This window comes from Mustela putorius, unplaced genomic scaffold, assembly GCF_011764305.1.
Source record: "Mustela putorius furo isolate JIRA1106 unplaced genomic scaffold, ASM1176430v1.1 tig00000145_pilon_pilon_pilon, whole genome shotgun sequence".
Classification (NCBI taxonomy): Eukaryota; Metazoa; Chordata; class Mammalia; order Carnivora; family Mustelidae; genus Mustela; species Mustela putorius.
In genome coordinates this window covers 19,185,350-19,205,417 of record NW_025421294.1, presented here as the reverse complement: position 1 = coordinate 19,205,417, position 20,068 = coordinate 19,185,350, and the positions used below count along the sequence as shown (strand labels likewise).

At 43.4% G+C, this 20,068-nt stretch overlaps 1 protein-coding gene across 3 annotated transcripts in view; it reads left to right on the top strand.

Moving 5' to 3' along the window:
- The first annotated feature begins 589 nt into the window (after positions 1-589).
- ARHGAP26 (Rho GTPase activating protein 26) overlaps positions 590-20,068 on the top strand; it is a 437,396-nt gene continuing 417,917 nt past the window's right edge. The window contains exon 1 of one of the 3 annotated variants that reach the window (XM_045075346.1): positions 590-1,152. In XM_045075346.1, the coding sequence (XP_044931281.1) occupies positions 999-1,152 (154 nt within the window). In that variant the 5' untranslated portion in view covers positions 590-998. The remainder of the gene's footprint in view (positions 1,153-20,068) is intronic. The other 2 variants (XM_045075348.1, XM_045075347.1) reach the window with 2 other exon arrangements.

Sequence of the window (20,068 nt, the reverse complement as noted above, 5' to 3'; positions counted from 1 at the left end):
CAGGAGTGGCCATGAGGGGGACAGACTGTGGGAGGCGAGAAGACTACAGACAAGAGAAGCTGGTAATTCAAAAATGCAAATAATTTCTGCTTGACTGGAATAAGGAGCGTGTGTTTAGAGTTGACATGGTGGTTCGGTGCGCTCGAGGTTCTCCCAGGGTAGGGAGCTGCATTTTGAATGGAAAGCTCGATTGCCCAGCCGTTGCAGGGCGGGCTGAAGGGAACTGCAACCCCAATTCCCAGTTTTTTCATGCTAGGCATATTTAGGGTTCTCTGTTTCCCAGACCTGCAGAAGCACCACTTCGGGTTCGAATTCGGGCCACAGTAAGTCAACAAGATCCGGAGTGGGAAAGGCCCAAGCACCGCAGCGATCTTCCCTTGTAGCACCGGGTCTGCAACACCGTGCGGGCGGGAGGGGGCGGAGCTTGTGTTGCAGACTTAGGCGATGGCGTGGACCCGCCCCTCGCCCCATGCCCCGCCTCCATGCCCCGCTGATTGGATCAAGGCCACGGAAGGGCCGGGAGTCCCCGGGAGGCAGGGGGGTCGGGCTGAGGCGGGCGTGCTGATTGGTCCGGCTGGGATTAGGTCACCACTAGCAGGTTCGAGCGGCCCGGACGCCGGCGGGGCTGCTGAGGCTGCTGTGAGAGGGCGCTCGAGGCTGCTAGAGAGCTATCAGGAGAAGGAGGCGGGGAGGCGGCGGCTGCACTCGCTCGCCTGCTAGCTCGCTTCCCGGCCCCGCTGCGGGTCGGTCGCTGCGTTTCCTGCCCGCCGGCCGCTCCGTGGCGCGCCGCCGGAGCAGCCGCCCCTCGGCCGGGTCCCCACTCCGGTCGGGAGTCGTGCGCGCCGGCGGACACAGCGCGGAGGGCAAGCCGGCGCCACACCTGTGGAGCCGGCGGGCGTGGGGGGTCCCGGTCGGGGTCCCGCCGCGTGCGTGCTCGGGGCTGCGGGCCTCCCGGGCGCTGGGGGAGGCGCGCCCCCCGGCTGGGCGACGCGAGCACTATGGGGCTCCCCGCGCTTGAATTCAGCGACTGCTGCCTCGACAGCCCGCACTTCCGAGAGACGCTTAAGTCTCACGAAGCGGAGCTGGACAAGACCAACAAATTCATCAAGGAACTCATCAAGGACGGGAAGTCACTCATCAGCGCGCTCAAGAGTGAGTGTCCCGAGTCCGGCGGGGACGGGGCCCTGACGCGTCAGGGCCGTCGGGCGGCTCTCGGCCCTGGGCGTCCGCGCGCCGGCGGCTGCCGTTCCGCCCTGGGTGCACTGAGGACCGGCGGTAGAAGCTTACAGTGGGGCGAGAAGGGTTCGTAGGATGGGCGAGCCAGCAGCAGTCGATGAGGAAGGGCACCGGCCCCCCGGCCGTTGGCGTTCTGGGCTGGCCGGGAGGTGACAGAGGGCGAGCGGGGCTCTGGGGCGCGGCGGCTGGGTGTGCGCGGCACACAGGTGTCCCAGGAGCCTGTGCCTGGCGCGCTGCACCGGGTTGGGAAATGCCGTCGCGTCCATCACGCCGGCTCCCTTGGGTGAACACTCGCTCACCCTTGGGTACCCAGCCGCGGAAGCAGAACGTGCCCTGCCAAGGGGGCGCTACCTCCCCTCAGGAGAAGGCGGCTCGGGATTGCTTTGCTCTCAGTCCGCCAGCCCGCCCGGGGCCGCCGGGTTCTCCGAAAGGCACTGGCGCTGCCAAGGAAGGGCTGGGTGGAATGGTTGGTGAGCTCGCGGTTCCGGGCGGTAGCGGCCGCCGGTGACCCAGGGCCGTGTACGTGTGCAGGTTGTGATTCTTGTGTTTAGCAGAAGGTGACAGCGGTGGGAGTACAGCATCAGAGTGTTCCTTTACTCTAAACCGTGGGCGAGGGTTTAAAAATAGAACATATCCTGACTCTCTCCCTCTCCCGCTCCCTCGCTCTTTTACCTCTCCTATTACCCTTGAAAACTCAAAGGTTTTAAGGGAATGTCCTCTGGCCTCACTCAGAAAGCAGAAGTTTAAGCTCATCCTTCAAGGTTCTGGAGCCTTTTGTAAAACCATTTTTAATTATTTCCTTTTGGTGGGGAAGGGGGGGGGGCGGAGCGGGGCGAAGAAACGAGATTTGCATACTGTGTATGATTTTTCTCTTGACTTTTGCAGAGCCAGAGTTTCTCCTGGGCAAACAAGAGTCTTCTAGGGATGAGCTCCTTGGATTGTGAGGTCGTTTTTGGTGCCTTGTCAATCTGCCCGTTTAAAAATAGTTCGGTCCATCTTTTAGTTTTGAGAATCAGGAATGACGTGAAGGAAGATAGCGGAATTGTCTTTGACTTTACTTTTCCTGTCTGTGTGATGGATTTCTTAATAGGCCATACCTTTCAGCTAAGACAGGATGCCCTGACTGTGCGGGGTCCTACCTGTGAAAATTCTTCCCAGGCCTCTTGAAAGGAGACTTTCAGAAATCAAGGGCCTGAGATGTCATTTTTTGGATCCTGTTGCGTCTAAAAATGAAAAGGGAGATAGTGGAAGCCCAAGACAGCAATTGCCAGTTTTTTGGGGTCAAATACACATGAAATTGTGGTGTGAGGAGGTTCCTCAGAGGCAGGGTCTCTGTTGATCTGAAGTCTATGAATAACTCTTCCTTTCTCTGTGACATTCCTTGGTTCAGGGAACACTCCACCCTGGGTTTGGAGTAAGTTAGGAGCCCCCTCATAGATTGGGCCCATGAATTTTGACTGAATCTCAGGCTGGGTTTAAGTGGGCTTCTGCTTTTTTCAGCAAACATATGGAGTGTCTGCTGTGTGCTGGGTGCTGCCCTGGGCTCTGACCATGGAGCAGTGAATATTCTGTTCTCCTGTGGCTACAGAGACTGACTCCTTGCCAGTGAATTATCTCATGTTATTCATTTTACAAATGAGAACATAGGCTTGGTGGTGTCGCTAGTCCAGAGCCACACAGCTCCAGCAGTGGGGCCTAGTTTTGAGCCCCTGCATGGTCTGAGCCAGAGTTGGAGTTCCTGCTAATACAGAGCTCCTAATCCTTTCCCATCCTGCTTACCCACAAAGGACCCTCTGGACCAAGCCTGCTAGATTTTGGAAACTGCACTTGTATGTCTGTCTTGAGTATGCGTAGGGTGCATTTGTGTGACTAGAAATTTATTTGTCGCTAGTCTTTTTTTTTTTTTTTTTTTTGCCAGGAGTAAGAATTTCTTGGGTAGGAGGAAATAATGCAGCGATAGGGTTTAAGAGTTATTTAAGTTGTCTAATGGAATGGAGCAGCCCTGTAACTTGGGGGAGAGCCTAGTAAGGAACTTATTGTTCTAATCTCTGTATATCCAGTTGTATGTATTAACTATGCTCTTTGCAACTAATACTTGAATAGATAATGTGTGACCTCTTCAGTGGAAAGGGTGGAGTTGATCCATCACTCTTTCCCAGATTTCAGGCATTCCATTATCATTAGGTGCTTGCTACAGTGTGTATTACTATCTTAGGATTTGTGTACTATTGTTTTTTTCTTCTGTTCATCTTTCTTAATACTGAAAATGTAAAGTCAGTGTTTTTAAAACTAATTACACAAAATAAATACGTAATTATATAAATAACCCTGGTTTAGATGATTTATAGTCTTAGCCAGCTATAAAATTTTATGGTTTTATATTGTTTCCTTCGTGTGTTAATTTGAGGCAATAAAATTAGCCTCTTGGGATTGCCAAAGTTCAGCTTGATCATTGTTATTACTACTTTTATTTTATGCATGAAGAAACGGAAAGTCAGAAAGGTCAGTTACCTGCCCAAGGTGACAAAGCAGTTAGGTGTATTTAAACCCAGGTTGTCTGATTCCAAAGTCTGTGCACTTAACCCTGAAGCAAAACTGTTGTTGAGGTCAGTTGTCTCTTGAATCCCCTTGAGGGTCTGATAAATAACACCCTTCAAGTTTTTCCCTGGAGTCTAAGACTCTCCTCTGGATACATAGAAGAGAAACAGTAAAGTATTTGTGACCTACCTTGGTAACTCTTTGTCAGTTTTTTTCTGTCCTGATTTGTCCAGGTCTTTTCTGTGGGTGTTCATATGCCCAGGATTGTTCTGTACCCTGATGAATCAGTGTTTCAGTCGGGAGGATTTTGTATGTTCAAGACTTTCTATTTTTCTGTAGAGACGATAGCAGCTTCAATGAAATTCAGACGTGTGGAGTTAAGTTTTTACATTTCTTTAGTTCAAAGCTTAATCCCATCACTTACTGGTTGACTCCACAAATCACTGAACCTGAGCTCCTCCTATGTAAAATGGTAGTAGCCACCCTGATCTTGTGTTGTGAGGACTAAACAAATCATTGGTTGTAAAGAAGCACTTAGCTTGGACCCTGGTGCATAGCACTGCTCACTTGCTGGTAACTATAATCATCTTCCAGGATTCAAGGTTATCAAGACTCAGAGCAAAAGTCAGTAAGAGCAGAGGTATATTTTTTGGTTTGGGTGCAGGGAATTAGGCTTATGTCTTCTTCATAATTTACACAGGTGTGTATGTATTAACCACTGGGGGGGAAGAATCCTGGTAATCCTGTTTGTATAATGTGGTTATGCCAAAAAAGTCCCACAAATTAAAAAGAAAAAAAAAAGTAAGTCTTCCAACATACTTCTTGTTCCTAATAACATTTTGGTAACTTAAATTTTCAACCTTCTTGATATATTAACATACCCCTTCAGTGGCAGGGCTGGCTGCCTCTCTCTTGCCTTGCAGAAGAAGCTCACAGAATGCTTTGGACTTCATGGCTGGTCTCATGGACCCTGTGGCAAACCAAATGTGGTTTCACAGAAGTGAAAGTGAATTAGGCTGTTGGTTTTGAGGAGTGGTATGGGATTTCAGGAACTCTTTCTTTCCTTCTTGATAGTTGGCTTATGGATTTGTTCCTGTATATTTGGCGTCTGCTTTCTGAGATAAAATGGATACCCTTATTTTCATAGTCTAAGGTGGGAGGGTTGGGGTGAAAATTCAAAATTTAAAAATATCAATTCTTTTAAGGTATAATTCACCCTACCATATAGTTCACTCACTTATAGAATCCAATTCAGAGGTTTTTAGTACATTCATAGAATTGTGCAGTAATCCCCGCAGTCTCGGAACATTTTCATCACCCCAAATGTTCACTCGGAACATTTTCATCACCACCCCGGTGGGAAACTTAATTCCCACTGGCAGTCATTCCCCATTTTCTCCAGCTCCCCCTGCCTCTATTGCCAGCCCTTGTCAACCACTAGTGTATTTTCAATCTTTATAGATTTGCCTATTTTGAATATCACAGGTACAGTTTTAGTAGTTTCCTCCTAAGTAGGGTGACCAACTTTAGGAATAGAATTTTTTTTTTTAATTTAATTTTATTTTTTCAGTGTTCCAAGATTCATTGTTTATGCGCCACACCCAGTGCTCCATGCAATACGTACCCTCCTTAATACCCACCACTACGCTCACCGAACCCCCACACCTCTTCCCTCCAAAATCCTGTTTGTTTTTCAGAGTCCACAGTCTCTCATGGTTTATCATTGGAATTTCAGGTAGAACTTTGAATCCATAAACTGCTTTTTTTCAGGGGGTTTAACTAGGGGTGAGATCCCAAAGATGGAACAGTGTCCCAGAGCTAGGAGAAACCCAGGTATGCCTTTGTGTTTCAAATCCATGGGCAGGAAGTAGATTAGTTTTGGTTCATGGTACTGTGATGGATACAGAGGATACCAAGATAAAATTAAGAATCTAGCTCCTTCTATCTGTGAACTTTCAGTCAACTTGGGCAGGGTATGTGCTGCTCCGTAAAGCCTTACTTTGGGGTCTTGCCCTGATGGGTGACATACAAAATGAAGCAAATGCATTTATACTTATGTTGTTGAGCCTGTAGTATTTATGAGAATTTTTGGAGATGATGTGCCTTTGTTTATTAGGTCCCACTTATAATTAGGTCCCTTTTTTGTTTATAAGGTCCCTCTTATAGTTAAGAGACTATATTTTTATGGCAGTTTTTTAGGGCACTTACCAAGTACATGTCACTTTGCCAAGTGTCTACATTGTCTCATTCATCCTTATCACCATCCTGTGAGATGAAACCTCTTACTTTTTTGCATCTTAGAGTTGAATAACTTATCTAAGTTCACATAGCTAGGAAGTTGTGTAACCAGGTTTTGAACCTGGCAATAGACAGTAGGGCCTTCTCTTGAACATGTCTCTTTTTTGCCTTCAGTAACTACACTGGTAGTGAAGATGCAAATTCTTCATAGATTTACACCCAAGAAAGGAGAAGCATGCAGCAGGTGCTAGGTTAAGTAAAAATATTGTGCCATTGGTTTTTCAGATTCTGAGACCTGGGTAGGCAAAGAATAGTTAGTATTTTGTATTGTGCTTTGGAGTTTTGTGTTCCTTTCCATCATAAGATTAAAGATAGACTAGAATGGCAAATGAGGGTGTCTGGCTATCTCTTGGTTTTATATAACAGTACAGTTTCGCTTTGGATATGCACTGAGTGATTATCAGTGATTCTTTTTAAAAATGATTTTTAAAATGTACTTTTATAGCATTAATTTCTTTTTTTAATTAAAAAATTTTAAATTGATGTATCATTGATATATAACTTTGTATTAGTTTCAGGGGTACAACATGATTCTGCATTTATAGATGTGAATGATCACCACAATACTCTAGTTAACATCTGTCCCATACAGTTAAAATTTTTTTTCTTATGATGAGAACTTTTAAGATCCACTCTCAGCAACTTTCAAACATATGCTACATTATTATTAACTGTAGTCAATATGCTGTACATTACCTCCTATGACTTATTTATTTTATAACTGGAAGTGATTCTCTTTTAGTTGGGTAATAAAGCATCAAACAGGAAGGCCAGAAACCTGTTCCCTGGTCTGATTTGATGTAAGATGAATGGTTTATCCTCTTTGCTCGTTGAAACGAGTTAAAAAAAAAATCGGGAGTTGCATGCTTTATTATTATTTTTTCTGTTTTGAATTTATTACTTTTGGTTAAAGTTTTATGCTTGAAATCATGTCACACTTTTGTAGTTCTTGAGATTTGGCATAGGCTTTTTGCATTAGCAAGATGAGCCCTTCATTCGAATGGCCTCCCAGAGGATGTTCACTGCCAACCTGCTTTGTTTAGGAATAATTATATTACTTACAAAATCCTAATAGGACAAATGGATATGGAGTTAGGTAGCCAAGAGGTTTTCCCAGTTCCTTTGCTTTGCTTTAGCATCTTGCAAATGAAGAAAGAAGGCATTTCCTAAATATTTTTAAATGGTTGTAATTTGTAATATTGACATTTGGAATATTACTCATACAAATATAAACAACAATAAATTATATCCAAATATAATTTTGTAGTTTTTATATAACATTGACTATAAAAAAGTTCTTCCACGTTAATCCATTCTCTTCTCTACTGGGTTGAATAAATTGCATCTAATCGATAGTTCTCAACCTACTGACGAAGGTTTAAGGTCCCTCTTATAATTAAGAGACTATATTTTTATGGCAGTTTTAGGTTTATAGAACAGTTCAGTGGAAAGTATAGTGCGTTCCCATATAACACTATATACCTGTTCTTCTCTATTTCCCCATTATTATTACTATTTTTAAAAGGGTTTATATATTTGAGAGAGAGAGAGCAAGAGAGAGCATGAGCAGGGGCAGGGGAGAGAGAGAAGCAGACTTGGCCACTAAGCAGAAAGCTCGAAGCAGGAGTGGATCTCAGGTTATGACCGGAGCTGAAGGCAGAAGCTTAACTGGCTGAGCCACCCAGATGCCCCTCTATTTCTCATATTATTGACATCTTGCATTAGTGTGGTGCATTTGTTACAGCAGTGATATAGTAATATTAACTGATGTCCATGGCTCACATTAGGGTTCACTCTTTGTGTTATATATTCTGTGTGTTTTGATAAATGTTTAATAATGTGTATTGGCCATTGCAACATCATACAGAATAGTTCCACTGCCCTAAAAATCCCCTTTGTTCACTTACTCATTCCTGTGCCCCTATTCTTGGCAACCACTGCTCTTTTTACTGTTTCCCTAGTTTTGCCTTTTCCAAAATGTCATATATTGTGCTTGGAATCATAGGGTGTTTAGCCTTTTCAGATTGGCTTCTTTCATTTAGCAATATGCATTTAAGATTCCTTCATGTCTTTTTGTGGCTTGATTGCTTATTTCCTTTGTCATTGACAAATATTCCTTTGTTTGGATGTACCATGTGAATGTATCCATTTATTTATTGAAGGGCATCTTGGTTGCTTCCAAATTTGGGCTGTTTTGAATAAAGCTGATAGACACATTTGTCTGTAGGTTTTCAACTCATTTGCGTTGAAATACCTGGGAACACAACTGCTGGATCATATGGTAAGAGTGTGTCCAGTTTGTAAGAAACTGCTAAACTGGGGCACCTGGGTGACATTTAAGCATCTGCCTTCAGCTTGGGTCATGATCTCAGGGTCATGGGATTGAATCCTGCATGGGGCTCCCAGCTCAGTGGAGAGGCTGCTTCTCCGTCTCCCGCTGCCCCTCCTGTCCACTCATGCATGCTCACGTTCTCACTCTCTCATTCTCTCTCTCTCTCTTTCTCTTGTGCATGTGTGCTATCTCTCAACTAAATAAAATTTAAAAGAAAGACAGACAGAAAGAAAGAAAGAAAGAAAGAAAGAAACTAACTGCTAAACTGTCTTTCAAATATCACTTTCAAAGTGTTGGACCATTTGTCTTCCCAGTAGTAAAGTAAGGAGAGCTCCTGTTGCTCTGTGTCCTCACCAGAATTTGGTGTTGTCAGTGTTTTGGATTTAACCATAACAGACATGTAGGGTTTGTCTCATTGTTTTTGAAATTTGGCTCCCTAATAACACAATGAGGAGCATCTTTTCATGTGTATTATTTGCCCACTTTGCATTATCTTTGATGAGGTATCTGTTCAGGTCTTTTGCCCATTTTTTAATTGGGTTGTTTGATTCTTTTTTGTTGAGGTTTTTTTTTGGTTGTTGTTGTTTGTTTGTCATGAAGTACAGACAGACACTTTAATCTTCTGTAGGTGCGCACTTCCTGGGTGTTCAGTAAATTCACAGTGTTGTATAACCATCAGTGCTATTGCTTTCCAGAACTTTTTCATTATCCCGAACTGAAACTTTATACCCATTAAACAATAACTCTTATTTTCCCCTTCCTCCAATACCTAGTAGCCTCTGTTTTACTTTCTTTTTCTATGAATTTGACTACTATGAGTACCTTATATTAGTGGAATGATACAGTATTTGTCCTTTGGTGTCTGATTTATTTCACTTAGCATAATGTCTTCAAGGTTCATCCATGTTGTAGTGTGTGCCAGAATTTCATTCCTTTTTATGGTTGAATATCTTATTTGTTGGGCTTCCTTACCAAGAACTATAATTAAGAAATACTATTCTTTCTCCTTTTAATAATAAAAAGCTCTTTTTCTGCTCTTCATTTTTCACCCCCACAGAATGATCACTGAGAGTTGGAATTGACCTATCAATTTATCATGAGTGCTGGTCATGAACATGATGTTTATGGTTATTTCTTTCTTTAAATATTTATTCATTTATTTTAGAGAGAGTGAGGGAGCACAAGCAGGAGGGACAGGGAGAAGGAGAGAGAATCTCAAATAGACTCCACATTGAGCATGGAGCCCAAAAGGGGCTTGATCTCACAACCCTGAGATCATGACCTGAGCAGAAACCAAGAGTCAGAGGCTTAACTGTGTCACCCAGGCCCCCCTCTGGTTATTCCTTTTAAAATAGCCACTTGTTGTAGGTCAGCCTATTTTGGGGTAATTGTTTTTGTTTTAAAAGCTTTATTGAATTAGAAAATTCATCAGTTTTAAGTGTATAATTTATTAATTTGTAGTTAGTTTACTATTATCAGTCCATTCCAGTTTTAGAACATTTCTGTCACCCCAAAAAGGCACTTTTTATTCTTACCTTAAGCCTCAGACAACCACTAATCTACTTTTTCCTGTCTCTGTAGATTTTTCTTCTGTGAAAATTTAGGCCAAATGGAATCATACTATATGTGTTTTTGTGCATCTGTCTTCTTTCAGTTAGCAGAGTGTTTTTAGATTAATCCATGCTGCAGCTTGTGTCAGTGGTTTATTCCTTTTTATTGTTGAAGAGTATTCCATTTTGTAAATCATACTTTCTTTATCCATTCACCATTTGATGAACATTTGGGTTCTCATTTTTGGCTCTTATGAATAATGCTGTAATGAAGATTTGTGTACATGTCTTTGTGTGGACATAGGTTTTCATTTCTTATTTCATTTCTTATGTAGGAGTAGAATTGCTAGATTCTATGGTAAACTTAGGTCTAATTTTTTTTAAAAAACCTGCCAAACTGTTTTCCACAGTGCAGAACATCCTTTTAAATTACCATTAGCTTTGTATAAGGGTTCCAATTTCTCTACATTATCACCAGTGCTTGTCATTGTCTGCCTTTTTTATTGCAGCCATCCTAGTGGTTGTGAAGTTGTTAATCTTGGTTTAAATGTTCATTTCCCTGTTCACTAATGATGGTGAGCATATTTTCATGTGCTTATTGACCACTGGTACATTTTCTTTGCTAAGATGTATATTTAGATGTTTTTTGTTGGACAATGCTTTTTAAAATAAATTTATTTATTTATTTATTTATTTGACAGAGATCACACTTAGGCAGAGAGGCAGGCAGAGAGAGAGGAGGAAGCAGGCTCCCTGCCGAGCAGAGAGCCCGATGGAGGGCTCTATCCCAGGACCCTGAGATCATGACCTGAGCAGAAGGCCGAGGCTTTAAACCCACTGAGCCACCCAGGTGCCCCTGGACAGTGTTTTATGTCTGGGATTTTTCCCTTTATTTTGTTCCATAAAACATTTTTTTTCTTTTTCTTTCTTTATTTTTTTTTTTCAAAGATTTTATTTATCAGAGAGAGAGGGAGAGAGAGCGAGCACAGGCAGACAGAATGGCAGGCACAGGCAGAGGGAGAAGCAGGCTCCCCGCCGAGCAAGGAGCCCGATGTGGGACTTGATCCCAGGACGCTGGGATCATGACCTGAGCTGAAGGCAGCTGCTTAACCAACTGAGGCACCCAGGCGTCCCTGTCCCATAAAACTTTTGATGATTACATGAACAGTATTCAGTATAGTTTCTCCATTTGTCCTCATTTGGAGATTATTTTGCTTCTATTTGCTTTAACTTCAGATGCATTTGACTGCTCAGTTACAGGATGCCAGGGCTTAGGATGGTGGTTCTTAGGAGACTGAATTTCCCATTTCTGGTTTTGTAATGCCGACAGCATCCCACTGAGCAGAAGCCCCAGACTGGACTTCCTAATTCTGGTCATACTGATGTTAATGATCACATACTAAGTAATGATATCAAGCCCCATGAATTGATGAAATGAGAATGGGCCAGGGAGGAACAGTAATCACCAGTGAACTGTTGGGGAAAGGAACTCATGAAGGTGACTTTGTTATCCTGTCAAGGCCATTGCATTTTAAAAAGCTAGCCAAGGGAGAGATTCCAGTATGAAGCTCATAACAAAGTGGTTAACAAAGTTAAATTTCTGACTGACCTTAGTTTTTTTTTTTTTAAAGATTTTATTTATTTATTTGATAGAGATCACAAGTAGGCAGAGAGGCAGGCAGAGAGAGAGGGGGGAAGCAGGCTCCCTGCTGAGCAGAGAGCCCGATGCGGGGCTCGATCCCAGGATCCTGAGATCATGACCTGAGCCGAAGGCAGAGGCTTAAACCACTGAGCCACCCAGGCGCCCCTGACTGACCTTAGTTTTGATTTTTAAAATGATAACCCAGTGTGTTTCAAATGATATATTTTTTTGTTGTGAAAGGAAGACTTATATTTAACAGATTTGGAGCCCTGCTCTGCTCTTACTATGTCCTCTAAGCCCTAGAGTAATGGTTTTTGGGGTGGCAGTCACAGGTGCAGAAGTCATTAAGTGGGAGTGTGCAGGGGATGTTGAAGACCAGCAGGGAGGCCAGTATGTTTGGAGGAACAGTGATGGCAAAGGAACCGGGAGTAAGTCCAGGAGGCAGGCCATGGTGTGAGTCCCAGAAAGGACTTGGTGTTTCATTCCAAGTGTGATGGGAAGCCATGGGAGATTGTGGTGTAATCCTGGTTGTGTTTTTGAGAGATCATCAGGCTGCTATGGAGAATAGATACAGTGGGGGCAAGAATAGAGGCAAGGAGACCAGTTAGGAGCTGTTGGAACCGAGGACGTAAGAGGTAGTGACACCTGGGGCTGGGGCTAGGGTGGCAGCACTGGAGATGGTGGTCTTTTGAAGTAGAGCCTACAGGATTTACTGTTTAATAGGATTTAGGCTATGAGAGAAAAGAGTCAGGTCAAGAATGATTCAAATGGGGGCGCCTTGGTAGCTCAGTGGGTTAAGCCGCTGCCTTCAGCTTGGGTCATGATCTCAGTCCCTGGGATCGAGTCCCGCATAGGCTCTCTGCTCAGCAGGGAGCCTGCTTCCCTCTCTCTCTCTCTCTCTCTGCCTGCCTCTCCATCTACTTGTGATCTCTCTCTGTCAAATACATAAATAAAATCTTAAAAAAAGAATGATTCAAATGTTTTGACTAGAGCAGTTATGTGAATGATGGTGCTATTTTTTGAAATGAGGACAACTTGGAGATGGTGCAATTTGGTGGTGGGGGGGATTAACAATATGAATGGATGAATGACCTAAGCTTATAGTATAAAGATGAAGAAAAGTACACAGTTTATTCATGAATACATTCTCCGAAGAGCATCAAAGAGTATGGAACTATACAGAGTAAAGAACCCACTTTCTGGACTTAACCAACTGCCAAATTTTTTTCTGTGCATATTTGGTGTTTTGTTCATAAATGGCATTATGCTATATGAATTATTCTTTCCTTTTCTGGTTAATACTATAGTTTAGAGCTCTTCCATGTCAGTACCTGTATATAGTACATTCTTCCTTCCTTTCTTTCTTTTTTTTTTAAATTAAAGTAGGCACCATACCAAACATGAGGCTTGAACTCATGACCCTAAATCAGGACTCACATGCTCTACCAACTGAACCAGCCAGGAGTAGTCCCATAGTACATTTTTTTTTTTTAAATGACTGCAGAGAGTTCTGCTGTGGATATACCATAGCTTATTAACCTACTCTTCTCTTGAAAGGTATTTATTGTCTCAGTATTTCACTATTAGAGAAAGTGCTTTAGGGATCATTTGCACATCTACCTTTGTGTGTAAGCTCCAGTATTTCCATGGGAGAAAAGATTCCCAGGATTCTTGAATGTTCCTGGAAGTTTCCTCGATCTGGAATTGTTGCCATCCTCCAGGTTTTACAGTCTCTTTGTCATCTTTTATTTAGGTCCTTTGCATCAATTTATATTTGTCTTGTGCTCTTTTAAGTATGTTAGATTATGTTTCTGAAGCTTCACGTTTTTTGCTTAAATTAAAAGCATGCTTAACAGAACAGGCCCATGGGGCATCTGGGTGGCTCAGTCGATCAAGCCTCTGCCTTTGGCTTAGGTCCTGATTCTTGGGATTGAGCCCCATGTCAGGCTCATCTGGGAACCTGCTTCTCCCTCTCCCTCTGCCTGCTGCTGCCCCTGCTTGTGCTTTCTCTCTCAAATAAATATATAAAATCTTAAAAACAACAACAACAACAAAAAAAAAACAAAACAGAAGAGGTCTTTCTGTTAGCCACTGACATGGATTCTAAAAGAACCCGGGCATGGGATTAAAAAAAAAAGAAGTGTGTGTGTGTGTGTGTGTGTGTGTGTGAGAGAGAGAGAGAGAGAGAGAGAGAGAGAAAGAGAGAGAAAGAGGGATTGGAGGAGAGAGACAGAGAGTGCAATTAATTGGCTGTGTCCTAATTGGCTTTGGACCTGTCCAGTATGTTTTCTGAGCTCTAGGTTCTTAGGGATGAAATGAGAGATGGGATGGGGCTTTGCCTGTATTTAATAAGCTAGTCCAAGCTCAAATATCAGGGACCAAGAAGGAAATCACATTTACTAGGGTGAGAAAAACAACATTAGTGGCCAGAGGAATGTTTACAAATTTGAGTCACTGGGATTTACACATTTCTGTAGAAACCCAGAGTGGAGAAATAGAGGAAATATTGAGGAAAGCAGCTTGGCAGTGTGGGCCAGAACCTGTCACGGCATGTTTACATCTGGCTCATTTCACCTTGGTTGGAAGGCACAGAATGCTTCAGAGGGTGAGCTTGGAGGCTGGGCAGTTGCCTACTATATTTAGAAAAAGGAGATTCCTGAGGTTAGAGTGGTCTCTCTGTGTGTGCATTTTCTTTGCCAGATGGACAAAGGTTTTAGGGGCTTGGGAATTCTGGACCAATCCTTGTTAACTAGCTGGCTTCTCTGGGCCAAGCCAGTAGCTGTACTTTGACTCCTGCTGCTGCCACAAAGGAAAAGCCAAAATAAACCCCATTTTACATGGTTTGTAAAGGTAGATTTCAAAGCTTATATGATCTCGCTATCAGATGTGCTCTTATGTTTACTCAGGCTAATTTCAACACTTTCAATCTATGAACTGGCTCCTCCTGTGAGACTTTAGGTAGATTTCCAGGCTGACTGAGTTAGCTTGAGGCAGTTTCTGTGCCATGGAGACTGTCAGGCACATAGAACTAAAATCTTTTAACAGATGGGTCGCCTGGGTGGCTCAGTGGGTTAAGCCTCTGCCTTTGGCTCAGGTCCTGGTCTCAGGGTCCTGGGATCGAGTCCCTCATCCGGCTCTCTCCTGGACAGGGAGCCTGCTTCCTTCTCCCACTCTCTCTCTCTCTGCTTGCCTCTCTGCCTACTTGTGATCTCTCTCTGTCAAATAAATAAAATCTTTAAAAAAAAAAAATCTTAACAGTCTTTACTGAGTATTTGTTATTGCACTTTGGGTCAGGTATAGAAAATGATTATTAGTTGAGCGATAAACTAAAATTAGAAAGCCATTCTTACTTTAATTCATACCTCTTTTTCTTTTTAAAAAGGTTTATCTAAGTAGGTAATAACTTTATATGGTACATAGTTCAAAAGGGGCAAAAAGGAATGCAAGTGTCCCTCCCAATTCCTCCTGCCTCCTGATCCCAAGTTCTTGTACTGGAGGCAACATTTTGCCATTTCTTGTGAATTTTTCAGATAAAACTTATGCATGTGCCAGCGAATACATATTTATGTATTTTTCGGTAGCCTGCCGTATGCACTGTTTTGCATAATTTGCTTATTGCACAGTTTTAATGTATTTTAGATCTTATTGTACATTGGCACCTATAGAGCTATTCATTCTTAGCATTACATTGTACTCCATTGAATGGATAGGACATAGTTCACTTAACCAGTCCCCTAATAATATTTATGTTTAGATGATTTCCAGCCTTTTACTATTACCAGAACATCTTGGTACTTGTCATGGGCACTTGAGTAAGTAGACCTGGTGGGATGAATCCTAGAAATGGACCTGTTGGGTTAAAGGGTATGTACAGTTTTTATTTTGATAAACATCCCAGAGGAGTGTTTCTTGGAAGTTCTGAGTGAAGTCAACTTTATAAATCATGATTTTAGTGTAGGAAGGAAAGTCACTAGTTTATTACTTTTACTAAGTAACCTCTATAATTATTATTATTGTTTTTTAAAGATTTTATTTATTTATTTGACAGACAGAGATCAGAAGTAGGCGGGGTGGGGGTGGGAGCAGGCTCTGTGAGCAGAGAACCCGATGTGGAGCTCGATCCAGGACCCTGGGATCATGACCGGAGCCGAAGGCAGAGGCTTTAACTCACTGAGCCACCCAGGCGCTCCAGTAGCCTCTGTAATTAAACAATGCTTAGAGTTTTCTCCATTTCTTACTCCCCAATCTGTACATAGTGTTGATTCTGGGATTAAAAGCCACAACAAAATCTTTCCCTAAAATGAGACATAGCTGTACTAGGAATTTCTTGAATGTAGGGCCCCAGAGAACTTGTTGGCATTACTAGTGAGGTCACTGTTGAATTTTTATCTTTGTAGCACGTGCATTATTCAGGAAGTTTGGCAGGTGTTAAAGGAGGGTAATCACATGGACTTTGGGCCAGAAGGTACACCTTGTCTGTCAGCAAAGCTTTTCTGGGCAATGGAATTTCTGGGGAGGGGTGAGGGAACAGGGTGTTTTATCAAACATATCTTGTGGTTGCCTCTCCTACCATGCTTAGCACTTTCCTCAGTGGAGGGTAGGATAGTGCCATCTGTCCTGTGTGGTCTTTACTTCACTTCCTGTGACAGCTCATGTTGGGATGGAAGGTTTCTAGTGGTAGAGTTTCTGGGACAGGGTGGTCACAGTCATTGTCTTCCAGGTGCTCAGCATCCTGGGCAGGGGAAGTACAGATAGTCCACAGTACCATTAGAAGTTTGAAAGTATTGTGGAGAAAGGAACCTGCCTTTCAGGAAAGGCAGGTGAAGGCTTTTCAAGTCCACAGAGGCAGTGTTCCTAATGATAAGTCATTTAAAACCACCTCTGTTAGTTTTGCCCCACCTTTACTACTGTTTTTTATACTTTGAAAAAGCCTCCCTTCATTTCAAAAGGGAACTTTATAGCATTCCAAAATTGCAGGTTTGATGTAATTGGCAGTATTTTTTTCCTAAAATATGTTCATATAACCATTAAATCATAATCATTAAATTGAAAAGTATTTGTCATTTTATCACCTAAAATACTCCCATATTGTACCAGTGATTTGAACTTGAATCTGTTTAACACTGTCCCAAGGCAGAAATGTGTGAGAAGACGGATACCATCTGGTCATGGTGCCTGGAAGGAAGGGGAGGGGAGGTAAGGATGTGTTTCTCAGACTAGGTATGGGTGTTGGGGGAGGTGGCAGTGTGCCAGGGAGTATACAGAGCAAGTGACAGGGAGTACACTTTGCTGAAAATCTGGTTCACTCAATGGAATAATTATTTGAATATTCACACAAACACTGATAGATTATGGAGGAGAATGCAAGATTCCATGACATTTTTCTGAGGAGACATGCTGGTGTGGGCGAAAAGAACATGTAGTCAACAGTAGACCGAGGAGGGAGGAGGCCAGGGTGTCTCCAGTTTCTATCTTAGATCTTGGGGTATGGGTTGAACTCTGTACCACAGGAGAAATGTGGTGTGTGATAGGGGGTATGGGGCTAAGTAAGATTTGTCCTTGCTGAGTTGTTCCCACGGAATATGTAGGTGGAAGCACCTACAAGGCAGTGGGAAGCAGAGGTCTGATGTTCTGGAAAGAGATTGTCAGGTTATGATGTAGATCTGCCTCTCACCAGGTGCTGTTAGAAACCCAGGCAATGGTTCTCAGCCTTAGCTGCCCATTGAAATTGTCTGAGGAGCTGGGACTCATCCCAGGAGATTCTGATATAATTTGTCTGGGTGGTAATGTGAGCATGGGGAATTTTTTTTTTTTTTTTAAAGATTTATTTATTAGAGAGAAGGAAGGAGAGAGTGCACAAGTCGGGGAAGGAACAGAAGGAGAGAATCTTCAAGCAGACTCCCCACTGAGCCTGATTCAGGTCTCCATCTCATGATGCTTAGATGGAGACCTGAGTTGAAACCAAGAGTGGGATGCTTAACTGACTGAACCACCCAGGTGCCCTGAGCCTGGGGAATTTTCAGAGCTTTCCTGGTGATTCTACTCTGCAGCAAAGGTGGAGAACCACTGGCTTGCAGTGGGAGAAGAGAGTGGAGGCCAAAATCAAGGAGAATAGCAGCATTTAGTAGAGCAGGTGGGTTGAAGAGAATGGGAGAGACTTTTGCTCTAATGACAAGGTGTTTCATTTTGGCTACTTTGGGTGAGGGGTTGCCCAAAGTCCTTTGGATTTGACATTGGAAATGAAACTGCAGAAAGCCCAAATATAAGGGTGGTTAAGTATCCATCTTTTAATATTGTGAGGAATAAATGGGATAATTGTAGGTATTGTGTTTAGCAGAGTAAGCTTGCACATGGTAAGTGTCCTGTAATTGGAATGGGCCATTCTGGACATTTCTACAGATTATCCATGTTCTAAGATCGTGGTTCTTAAACATGAATGTGGTAAGAATTCCCTTAACTGAGGATTCCTGGTCTCCCCCCAGGAGATTGTTTTATGTGTGCTCTAGAGTAAGGTCTCGAAATCTGCATTCCTTGCAAGGCCCCCAAGTGATTTGCATGGAGGGGGTCCTTGGAATTGGCTGGAAGAGATTTTACATAAAGTTGTCTCAAATCCTCTGTCCCCCTTTAATGCACAAAACTGTGCCAGCTACCCTCATGCTGGAACCTCTCCGGTTTCTGGAAGGAGCCATTATGATAGGTCGAGGAATGGTTTGAAAAGGTACAAGTTCTGACGCCTTCACAACATCTCAGCCTGTGGCTCCGTGCCTAGGATCTAGTTGTTCCATGAGCTTGGCCTGTGAGTCCAGACCCTTCTGTAGCATTAGAGCGGGTGGGGAAGCTCCTGAAAGGAAACGTTATGTTCACTAGCAATCACAGGGCAAACGTTTTTCCCACAGTGAGTCTTGGGTGCTCTTGTCAGGGTTAAAGTCATTTGGGGTCAGAGCCTGTAATTATGTTGCACATTTTTTTCTTCAAAAACATTCAGGAAGCATAATGAGCTGGCTGAGCTGTTGCACAGCTCCAGGGGACTCAGTGTCTGGGGGAGATTAGGAGGGAGACTGGTTTGAGGACTATGGGAGGGGAGGGGGAGGTGCAAACCCAGAGAGCTGATCTCTCCTTCTCCTGTCTCAAAGGTGCCCTGGGGCAACTCATTTCTGGCAACAGCTTCCTCCTTATCTGTGTTCTGATCTTAGCTGGTTCTCTGCAGTCTGAGGGGGCTGGGTGAAAGAGCACCCCATGGCCGCTGCTGGTGAGACCTCTGGGTGTCACTGGGAGGGGCTCTGTGCTACTTTTCCCTTGTTGTTTGCTTCTCAAGAAATTCTCTGGGCTGCTTTTCCACAGGCAGGGCTTTCTTGCAATTGTATCTGCCTAGTGCGTTGAGATGTTTGACATACAGCCTACTTGGGCTGCTTCTCCAGCATCCAGCAGCTCACCAGCCTCACAACTCCTGCTGTGGGTAATATTGAGGCCAGGCAGGCACTGGGGATGGATGCCTCCACACCTGCAGCCTTTCACTTTCCCTGCTGCACTGGCTGCCTCTGGTTTACAGGCCAGGCCTTCTGGCTACAGACAGCCTTTCCTACTGAGGTCTCCCAGCCCTCTGACTGAAGCCCCCTTGAGCTCAGCATGCAAGGTCAGTGAGCTACCATGTTGCCAGCTCTGTTTAGAACAACAAGATGGTTCTCTCTCTGGAAAGAAATCCTGTTTCCTCTTTACATAGCCAGCATGCTTGTAATCAGCTCCTCAGCAGGGAAGCTCTGCTCCATTGCATAGAAAATTGGAGTGGAACCGAGAGCTTTTGGCCTTAGTGTCTTTTGGGATAAGACTTTGGCTTCCTTTTCATCTCCCCCAGCTCTTCTGGGCAGCATAACTTCACACTATACTGCAATGAAAAGACAACAACAGGGCTTGGGGGTTTGTGCTTGGAGCAGCATAGAGTTCAAGCATGAAGATGATCACCAGCTGAAGATAACTTAAAATTGGCTTGTTTTCATAAGTCTGGGTTCAGAATGTTGGGATTTAATCTTCCCCCATTCCCTTGAATCTGGAGAACTGAGTCTCTTTATGAAAGAAGAATGAAATGTTTTTTGATGGTTATCTGAAATAAGAAACTTGTAAAATGTTAGGCAGGAGAAGGATGAGTCATGTCTCTTAATGTGACACCTCATATTACCGAACTCCCCAAATGTGCCAGCATAGGGTGAGGCAATGGTGGGTGGAGACCTTGGAGGTCCTTTCTTGGGGTTTCTTTAAACAGCTTTGTTGAGATGTAATTCACATACCACACAATTCACTTATTTACAGTGTACAGTTTATGGCTTCAGTATATTCACAGAATTTTTCATCCATCTCCACAATTAGTTTTAGAACATTTCATCTTTCACCCAAAGAAACTGTGCACTCCTTAACCATTATTCCCCCATTCTTCCCATCCCCCCTGGCCCTAAGCTGCCACTTCCTTAGGATTTTCAA